The 11,017-nt window shown below is 33.1% G+C and overlaps 1 protein-coding gene and 1 long non-coding RNA gene across 2 annotated transcripts; both read right to left on the reverse strand.

Moving 5' to 3' along the window:
- Positions 1-5,643: 5,643 nt before the first annotated feature.
- On the reverse strand, positions 5,644-7,280 carry LOC131080067 (uncharacterized). The gene is made up of 3 exons (XM_058018161.1): positions 7,167-7,280; positions 6,454-6,719; positions 5,644-6,216 (listed from the first exon to the last, which is right to left on the reverse strand). Exons 2-3 carry the CDS (start codon positions 6,616-6,618, stop codon positions 5,890-5,892), a joined length of 492 nt encoding a protein of 163 aa, XP_057874144.1. The 5' UTR covers positions 6,619-6,719; positions 7,167-7,280; the 3' UTR covers positions 5,644-5,889.
- Positions 7,281-7,810: 530 nt separating this feature from the next.
- LOC131080069 (uncharacterized) lies at positions 7,811-10,174 on the reverse strand. Its single transcript, XR_009114117.1, has 3 exons — positions 9,642-10,174; positions 9,359-9,516; positions 7,811-8,033 (listed from the first exon to the last, which is right to left on the reverse strand). It is a non-coding gene; the product is annotated as an uncharacterized LOC131080069 (long non-coding RNA).
- Positions 10,175-11,017: the final 843 nt, after the last annotated feature.

The raw sequence follows: 11,017 nt of genomic DNA on the forward strand, positions 1-11,017 counted from the left end.
CTATCAAAGCATCCCTCGTTCTTGCATTTGCCATCCCTAAACCATTTTGCTCAGTGATCTGAGAGCAAAAACATTGGTTTGAGGGACATTGTGAGATAGAGAACCATGAGACCCACCTTGGGAAGCTGAGTAATACTTTGTTACTCTATAGCTTGCATCAAGAAGTCTTGTGTGTGTGTGTGGACTAGCATTTGGAACATATTTTCACATATTAAATTCTATCGACCCACTTTTCCCACATACACTCTCAATTGGCAAACCAATGGCACTCCAATGAATTTGATACCATGTGATAATTTGCCAAGATCTAGAGCAATGGAAAGCACAAATAAGAGAAAACAAAAATGTGACAAGAATAAACTGTATTCCTATCAATGATGCAAAATGTGATCAACTGGATAATCAAAAGTTGTTTTATACAATGTAGGATAAGCCTGCTTATAAAGGCAAGGCTAAGAGACAAGAGATCACACAATGATGACATGCGGCTCAATGAGATGCAAGGGTAGGTAGGGGTAGGTAGGAGAAATAGTAAAATATTCCACATGAGGTGGATCATCCACTGAAGGTGGAATTATCACTCCACAATAAGTGAATATGATATAGTAATAACAAGATCACACCATAAAAGGTGGAAATTCTCCTACATACACACTCCCAATGTATCACATCTCTCTAAGTGTCTCCTATGCAAACTACAATGTGGTGCATGTAAACTTAAGTAAAGTGTAATTATATCCAAGATGAATAAATAATTACACCAACATATGGGACTATTAATGTGATTCAATCAATTCTCACTATAGCTCAGTGTGCACTATAAAGTGTTTTTTCATCTATTGGCTAGTTTTGTTGATATATGATATCACGTAGTTTAATGTATACATTATAATTTTTTTTTAACTTATGGGACTTGGCGTGGATATCTCTTATTTTTGTTGATGCAAAATTTCTCTCTAGCTTAGTTTGCATTGTAGAAGTGAATAATGTGTAAATTTATTGAACATTGTAGTGAACTTTTTTTAGTTTTTTGGGCCTTAAATTAAAATTAGCATATGAAATTTCTTGTGGTTATCTTGTAAATATAAGATTGCGATCTTCACACCTATCTTTTTTGTATTTTATGATTTTTCTAGCTTATGGGTTTCTTTGTGGATATCTAGGAGTTTTGTTGATACTAGAAATAATGTCTTCCTTTTGATTTTCATCTATTTTAGTAGCTACCTAAGATTTATAGGTGTCTAATTTAGGAGTTTCTTTGTTTCAAATCTTTATGTCGTGTTCTATTAATTTTTGTAAAAGATTGAATCCCTCTATCATGAATATAGAATGCTAATGAAAAACTAACAAAATAATCAAAATATCTACAAAATACAATGTTAATTGAAATCCATCAAAACCAAAAGAATGAAGAATTATTTGAATTCAGTATGTTTCTATTTGCTCAAAACATTCTTGTTAGACTGATTTGAGATTGTTTTTTACCTTATCCTAGTTAATCAATGGTAGGATTTAGGTGCCATCAACCTTGTAAATCCTTTAATTTTTTGTTTTCCTAAATGTCTTTTGTAATTTACTCATAAGAGATTAAATCATTTAACCAACGGTGGTGAAAGACACCATGTAAAGGAAAAGTTAATTTTATTGTTTGTCCTCTACAAAAGTGACAAAATAGCTAGGTGACCCCTCTTGGAATATTCGATTTTGAGGTGTTTGGACACTTGTTAGGAGTTGTAAGGGAATAAATGACAGTTATGATAGTCATTATTGCTATGACAACATCTATGACAATATTTATGAAAAAATCCTTACACAAGTGCACATGGATGAGAGATACCTTATGACAACTATAAGAGCATCTATATAAGAGGTTATTTTGGGAGGTGTGTGTGAGGCTTTTTAGGTGGATTTGTTATCTATTGTTTGGTGATACCATAGTGGTATTCATCTTCACAATCTCCTATAAATTGGCGCCTTGAGCTAGAGTTCTTCGTTCAATCTTGTTTAGTTTCCAAGGTAGTGGAGTGTTGTCGGATTTTACAAAGGTCTATAAAGAAATGTATTGATGTTGTTTTCTTCATTGGATTAGTAATATACTTTCCTCTTTTTCTGTTGTGGAGTTTTTTTTCTCGAAAGTGTTTCTCCACACTAATCTAGTATTTCACGTGTAATGGTTTTCTTATTTTGTTTTGATTCTATAATCAAAGGGTTAATATTAGTTTCAAATTTGCAATAATATTCATTTAAAGTTCATATTGCAAGCTTTCTTCACCTTGTTTTACAACAATCAGTTAGCATGAGATGAAGCAACGATATTCATGTAAACTTTTATGAAAGTTCCAATAGGTAAATACAATTATTGAGAGAGTGCTTGGACATTTTGGGCTTGAAAAAGGTAAGGCATAAATTGTTATATTATTCAAATATCATTATCATGTATAAGCAAATTGTCAACAAATAGTTTACAATTCCCTTTTGGTGTATCAATTGCACTAATCAGACATGTGACTCACTATATTGATTTAAATAAAAAACGCAATAGATAAAATGTTGGAAATGGTAGTAACAAAATACATGATACAAACAAGATAAATATAAAAATAAACTACAAGAATAAGAAGTTGTAGGTTCAAAACATTTTCTAGATGAATCTAGAAGTGATTGACAACGCACCTAGGTTGTTGTCAAACATGCGTGTTGTTTTTCTAGACCCATTTTCTCATCCTAGAACATTAAAAAATATACATTGTCTACACAAATTCTAAAATTCCTATATATAGTTGAAGTGAAAACATGAAAGCAAAGCATAACAATATATCTAGAAGAGTTCAAAAAGGAAATGATATATATAATAATTTAACTAAAATGAATGACAAAGTGAAAAAGATAAGATAACAAAAACCTCTATTGTTAGTTGAGTATTTGAATGCACATATTAACTGGGACAAAAAGAAAGGGGGTGATTGCTTGGGAGCTTGCCAAAATTGTCAAGCCCTAATTTGGTCTACTAACCTTCATAGATAGACAAATAAAATGAAGAGATTAGTGTTTTTTGTGTCTAAAATATTAGAACAATAGTATGATATTAAACTATTGATATTAATAATCCTATTTTATGGAACTACGGATACTGTAGTGTGTATGAAAGACAATGTGGGGGATGTAATCTTAAAATGTGAACAAGAAAAACACAATATTAAACTAAACAACAAAATAGACACTTGTGAGTCTCTCATAAGAAGAGAGGGGGGGGGGATAATAATTCTAAAAGCAAAGAGAATGGTATCAAGAGATACAATTGAGGATTTTAAAGAAATGACAAATACAATACAAGTGTTACCTCACCTAAGAAGGTTGTGAATATCTTACTTGTGGGTAAAGAAGTTATATTTGCAAATTGTAAGAGTACAATAGAATGTCACTATCAAGCTCTTTGCTAATTTCCTAGAAACTCAAAATTGTGAGATAGAGATGAATTATGGTAGGAGAGAAGATCGAGAGTCACGCAAAGGCCAAGGTGATTGTTGGGATTCAATACAACATTCCATGTGAGGATTACATAGGAGATTTTTAAACTTCAAAGAACACTGTATCTCAACAATAAAAATTCCAAAATGCATCATAGATATGCATGAGTGTGTAGGAGAGAAGTTCTAGAGTCATTGAAAGGCCAAGGTGATTTTTGGGATTCCATCCAACACATTGTGTGATAGTTACATTGAAGTTTTTAATTTAAGTTCATAGATCATTGTCTTGGTAGGAAATAAATGTTATGTGATTGTGATCTTGTAGGACACACCTACACAAACCTCAACTATGATATGGTATGGCTAAAATATTTATGAAATAAAATTATAACATTAAATAGATAAAATAAAACACATACAAATATATCAAAAAATAGTTTGACTTACAAAAGTTCTAAATAACATTGACACTTAGAACTTGGGATAGAGACTAAGTGTGAAACAAATAAATCTTGAAAAACATGTTAAGATATGGACTCTAAAATGGGGTAAATTGGATGATTGGGATCCTCCACCTCCTTCAACTGGAGTTGCTCTCCCTACCTAAGTGGCTTTTTATATGTTCAAATTCATGAAGTTTCCACAGTACATAATCAATATGCCAACTTTTGGATTAGATCGTGTATATTTTTTTTGCCAACGTTTGGGATTAAACTCTACGATCCATCATCAGGGTAGATAGCGAGAGAAAAGAAATGGAAGGATGCTAGTAGACCAAGCAGAACAAATAGATAGAGTAAGAGTTCCAAGATCAAAGGCATGAGAACCTAAGAGTTAGAAGCTAGAATGGAGCCTGGATAAATAAGGGAAGCATAAGATAAATGGATAAAAGGGAGAGAGTGATAAAGAAAATCTAATCAAGAGAATAATTTGAATAATATAGTAATAAATTGATATAAAATAAATTAAAGGGAAATGAAAAATTAAAACAACAAGATGTGAGTTCTTATTAGATTTTATTTATTCCCCCCTCCCTTTTATCCATTTATCCTATGCTTCCATTATTTATCCTCCCTTCTAGCTCCTAACTCTTAGGTTCAAGTGCCATTGATCTTGGACCTCTTACTCTCTATCTATTTATTCTGCTTGGTTTGCTAAAATCCTTCCATTTTTTTTTCTTTCTATCTGCTCTGATGATGGATCATAGACTTTGATCCGAAATGTTGGCTACAAAAAATCTACATGATTTAATCTCGAAGTAAGCATATTATTGTTTAAATGATGTTATCTGTTTTTCATAAGCATTGCTTGTTTGAGACTCTAAGAGTGTGATCTTGTATCCACCCAACCCTTTTTATATGAATATGTGTACTTTTATATATAAGTAATAAAATTTGACACACCTATTCATTAAAAAAAAGGACCTGTAATTTTGACAATTAAGAGGGGTAAAAATTTATTCAAAACAGAAAGGGAAATACAGCAAAAAAAGGTGAACCGCCTAGCAAAGAGAACTACAAAGAGTTATCCAAATCAATAAGTTGATCCAGCATATGAGACAATTGTGGAGATAGCTGAGCCCTATTCTCAATAGACCAACCCTCCATAAATTCAAAGGCCCATTTGGCAAGACAATCAGCCACCCCATTCCATTCCTTGGGAATATGAAGGAAAGTGACTGACTCAAAAGAATCACAAAACAAAAGAATCTGCCGAATAACCACCTACCAACTAACACCATCAAAGTGTTTCCGATTCAACAAAGACACCACAACCTTGGAGTCAGATTCAATAACAATCTGCCCCCAGGAAAGAGAACAACAGTGCTCCAACGCAGCCAAAATGACAAGAGCTTCCATATAATTATTCGTATAGAAACCTCAACTATGTGGTTTTTTTAAAGTTTGAAGATGGTATGATGCAGCTTCTCCAAAGTTGAAGTTTACCACTAACAAGTCTACTCAGCCAGTTAAACTGTCTCGAAATATTCTTAGATTTTAATTTATAGTATTGCTGATTGTAAAGGTTTTGATGGTCTAAATCTTCCAATGAAAGAAACTAATTCATATTTTCCAAATTTAAACACTCTATGAGCTTGCAGTTTGAATTCTCATAACGTGTTTCTTTGTAAGTTTAATTTGATGCTCATGGCAAACAGTTACATTAAGTTCACCGATAAGCTGCAAATTTATGTTGTATACATACCAAGTAGCCATACAATACATAAATTGGAGGGTGGTAAACTCGTGATTATAAGAAAACAGCAAAATTGCAATGGCCACCCTTAGTAATCCTGTTCTCGCAGGCTTCTAAACCGAGCCAGCCATCGGGTTCTTCATCTTTATTCTCTTCCACAGTGTAGTTAGCTTTCTTTAGGTTGTAAAAGATTGAATATCTACACATCAGTCCTGAAGCATGCTGGTCAGACAAGTTTCTCTATAATATACTCATTCGTATTACTTTCTTGTCTATTACTACTTGTGATTAGCTCAGAGGCTTTTCTGGTTGCTAGTCTTGTGCAGAATACTGATGAACTCCATGTGGATTCTCCACTCCCTAGAAAAACTTTGGCTCTTAAGCACATTTCCTGCTCAATAAAGGACACCATTTGATTTGCTTTCATTTTACAAGACTTGTTCAGTCCCAATTCTTTGGAGTCCAGATAAGTACCATCTGAGAAGTTTGGAATTCCTTCCATTTTCCACAGACCTGCAACATTTATTCTTTCTGTGTAAAGTGTTCTGATCACCTGTAAAACAATCAATCAGTTTTCTAGATTGCTTTTTAATTTTCTTTAAATAATAATTCACAAGAACCCATGATCATAGTATTACTTAACTCAAATTAGTTTAGACAAAATGTTTTTCTGTATCAAATCTGCTCAGCTTGTGAAGCATTTGCAAATATTGCAGTTTTATGAACACTCTGTTTTAAAGCTCTCTAGTTCTTTATTCTGTTCATAATTTATTTTTAGTATCAAACTTACGTTAGCAAGTAACATTTGGGCCTTGGGACCTCTTATCCATCCGTCTGTTGCAAGATACACTGACTCTGCATTTTGTTCCTTTGCCTTTTCAAGTATTGCAGCAACAATGTCCTCATTTGTGGTTATTACCCCCACGCAATTTGCAGGATGTGTTTTCCACTGCATTAAATGCAATCCGGAATTGATTATGGATCCATCTCTACATCTTACAAAGCATAACCCCAAATCGTTGTTCTTGCAGCTGGCTTCCTCGAACCTCCAATGAACTGTACACAAAAGACTAAGGTTATATCAGATGCTTGAGTAATTCATGGAAGATGCTGCTTTAGTTTAGTTTATACATCAACATAAATCCCAAATGTACAAGATGTCCTGCAAGAGTGAAGATGCATGTAATTTAAAATGATTGCATGATTACTTAAAACAAGAAATCCTCTACAGAGCAGGCAAACTGCACATTTTAAGCTTTGAGTTGTTTAGTGGTTCATCTGAAATTATATTGGTTTTTCTAATAAGATCCATCTGTTAATGTGATTTCAAAACTTAAAATGTGTCGTTTAAGCAAAAACCATTAACACGCTACCCTAAGAAAAAAGCTAGGAGGACATTTTAAATCCCTGAGATTTACTAATAAGCACATGATAAGAATGAAACTTGAAGAAACATAAATCCAGAAGCCATGTAAGCGGGAGAAGAGGAGGATGGAAACATACAACACCTAATAAACAATATACTCTTGTGGGCATTGAGAAAGAGATACTCAGAATCTTTAATCAGTTTCTAATGATCACGAGGCCAAAGAAATCGCTGGATCTTGCAAGGTCTCACAAACCTACTGCAACCAAAGTTTTAAGACTTCCGTTTCAATCTTTTCCGGAGTATTCAATTCTACATCAAAATTTAAAAAAAAATATGAACTAGTTCTAACAATAGATTTGGATGAAAAGATTGGATTACCTCCAAGAAAATTTGGCTTGCCTGGGCCAAAGGCACGTGCCTGGAGAGCTGAAACTGCAGCTGATAAACACTCTGAAGGCTTGAGGAATGCAGATACAGCTAAGAATGCCCCTCTCCAACCATGGCCTGGGAAAAGCCCTGATATTCATGGCCCCCATCTGATTTGATATATCTTTACTGGACCTCCAGTTTTTGAAAGACCACCCAATATCAATTATTTCCTATTCATGCATCCAAACAAATCCTTTATATTTAGCATTAGCCAATCCCTGTAGTGTAAGAACTTATTCTCTATACCCAGAGTCCTATAATATGAATTTAGGATTCTTAATTGTGACAAGTATAAATCAATTTTTTTGGTTTTATTTGTCAGAAATTACCAATATATTGAATTGCCAAAATAGACCAAAGTTTACAGTTTTCTGACAAAAGTGACAAGATGCATAGGTGGAAGATGACTCGCAGTTAATTTTTGTTTTCAGCTCTCAGTTTCTAAAAGATGTCCACCTTATTTCCACAGGCATTGGTACATCGGGTCATCGAAGATACTCTCACAAACTTAGAGAGCTCCTATGCTCTAGAGGAATTGTGACCTCATTCATTGTGTCTTCTGAAAAGTCTTCCTAAATCGAACATACAACAAGATAATTCACTGTTATTTATCACAAACATGAACATTATAAGCAATAAACCATTTCTAGTATTGAAGAAAGTAGGCATACCAGTCAAAGGATTTTAAAGAAAAGGGATCGAATAGGCCAACCAGGAAACTATTAAAGCAGATTCAGCGATTCTTAACTATTAAATAGTAAAAAAAATGTTTTTAAGACATAAATACAGAGCTTTTCTCCCTAATCTATTCTTTTCTGAATAATATCTAATAGATATAGATCCTGTTAATAATATGCTTACACCTAATCATAAGAAGAATAATCTCATCTCATGAAATGTTAGGCCCCCTGTCAAGAATGTTTGAGAGGCTGAGCATAAATTCCAAGGAAAACTACTTACTGGGTGTGCGACTTTGCTCATTACAAGTCTGCAGTGTTCCAGTTACCCTTAACTGCTATCCCACTATAATATAGATCAGAGTTTGAAAAATTTGGTAAAAATTCAGCAAAAAATGATAATTCAAAAATTCGTTTAAATTTCATTAGAAATACATTTTGTTAGTAAAATTCAATTAGGAGATGCATCTAACGAGTCAATAAATGAGTACTAAGAAAACAAGCTGAGTCTAGTTATATTTGATTGATTTAAATGTAAATTAGGTACAAAATAGCATCCTAATGTGGAATGCCAATGGTTGATAGTCTGAAAAAAAATGAAAATAGCATAATGTTTTTTGTAAAACTTAAATAAATACTATATCAAAACATTTTATATCTTCCTCTTCCCAGCTCTAGTGAAAATTAGGGGAGAGGAACAACTAGAGGGTATAGTCCTAAGAGTCTGTTGTGGTTCTTCCACCTCGCCAAAATGAGGTTGAAGGTAGAACTCTTCACAGAGGTCCGAGGGTGAGAGATATAGAGGAAGAGAGATGGGTCTAGATCTTGGGGGAGTGAGGGGAGAGTGAGATAGAGAGTAGTAGAGAGAGGGGATAGAGGAGGAATGATAGGGAGAAAGTTAGGTCTAAAATTTAAGGCAGATAAAATGAGTGAAATAGAGAGAATTCTAGACCTCTTTTTTTATGTATAGCCATTTTTCGTCAGAGTCTAGTTTTTTTTTTAAAACACGCATAACACTCAACCAGTTTTCTCAATTGATTTTTAGCTGAAAAATCCATAAACAAAAAACTTACAAGTTTAAAAACTTGCAGAATAATCTGCAAATATTTCAACTATGATATAGACAATCATTTCCATCTTTTCATATTTCCTTTCTCAGTGAACTTGATAACACTCAAACCAAAACATTAATAAAACGTTGAAGAATTTGATTTAAATACCTTGATGTTTTAAAGGGCCTCTGAATAATAGTGGAAGGCAGAGTGTCTTTCCTGTAGCTCTAGCAATGACAGCAGCAGACATGTACTCCATCAATTGATTGTTTATTCCCAAGTAGCCAGTTACAACAGGCACTAAAAATTGCTCCTTTTTTTGCAACCTGCATCACAAACCAAACAGCCAACCCCAAGCCACATTTCATTTCATTTCCTTTCAATCTGTACTATGTAATTGTGACAAATGATTGAAATTGGGAAAGAATGGAGCAATATAAAGTGCAATAACCTCTCCTGTATCAGTAATCTTCTCTGTAGCTAAGTAATAACCATAGGGAATTCTCATCGAGAAAACCATATACAACATAATAAATATGGATCCTGTAATCAGTAATGTCCATGTGTTATTATAGTTCACAGCCTCCCCCATCTGGGATCCAGTATATAGGCTCCACAATTCTTATTGCATAATTTTGTTTTACTGGGTACAAATCTACTGTTTATGGCATAAACAAGCATTACGCTATATAGAGAGAGTTCCGTATGTGGGAATGTCTAGTTAAATGCCAGTTTGAAGATACTAAATACAACCCACTAGAAATAAATCCCGCTTGTTTGTCCTGTAATCTATAACTAATATGAGATCCTGTACAGAGTATCCTGACTCTTGTTTTGACCTACCGTTACAGCAGTTCTGGTAAACCATTATAGCTTGGCCTTGAGAATGCCATTGAAATTATAAATGGTTATCTATAGCAGATTGGTTATACAAATTTGTTTTTGTTGGAGAAGATGGAAAAGTTGCATGGCAGTTCTAGTGATACTTACTGTTGCGGAAAATACAGAGAATTAAGATAGTTGATCATGTGGGCGGTTTTATATAGATTTTTTTATAGTTCATTATGTGGGCGGTCTTATATGGGTCTACAGATGGTTTATAGAAATGTGGGACTATCTAGTATTTCTTGTGGAAGGCATTTAATCGTGTTACAAATGAGGGGAACATACTTTACCCCCTGCAGGATTTGAATTTATGAACTCTTTCAAAAGAACAAGTTGTCCACCAATAGGCCAACAAAGAATATATCATAAAATAATGATAATGGCTATCAAATGAGGATAAACCATTGAAGTTTTAAATGAGAAGATAAAAGGTAATGATGATCACAAAGTTTCAACTCAGAAAATGAAGATAATGGTATTCATAGAAGAAGTTTTAATTGGGAAGATATGAATAAAGATAATAATATTAGTGGTTATTAAAGAAGGTCAAATCATATAAGTTCTTTCAAATAGAAAAATAAAATAATGATAATTATAGAAGAAGTTTCAAATGAGAATATAATGATTTTGATAATAATGGTAGAAAATAAGACCAAATCATTGAATTTGTTTCAAATGAGAAAAACATAATGATAATGATATTAATAATTATTAAAGAATATTAAATCATAAAAGTTGTTTCAAAAATTAGAAAAAAAAAATGATAAACATGAAGAAGTTTCATAGTAGAAGATAAGATGATGATAAGCCTAGAAGAAAATTCAAAAGAGATGATAAGAAAATAATAGCCATAAAAGAAATTTATAATGACAGGATAAGATAGTGATATTAATGGCTATTAAAGGAGGTTAAACCATAGAAGTTGTTTTACATGATAAGATA

The sequence above is a fragment of the Cryptomeria japonica genome, chromosome 3, assembly GCF_030272615.1.
Source record: "Cryptomeria japonica chromosome 3, Sugi_1.0, whole genome shotgun sequence".
Classification (NCBI taxonomy): Eukaryota; Viridiplantae; Streptophyta; class Pinopsida; order Cupressales; family Cupressaceae; genus Cryptomeria; species Cryptomeria japonica.

Bases quoted from the DNA above. Each gene is read 5' to 3' on its own strand.
- LOC131080067 (XM_058018161.1), bottom strand. From the start codon at position 6,618: ATGCAGTGGAAAACACATCCTGCAAATTGCGTGGGGGTAATAACCACA. The intron at 6,217-6,453 runs GTAAGTTTGATA...ATTGTTTTACAG, and splicing joins CCCAAATGTTACTTGCTAAC to GTGATCAGAACACTTTACAC.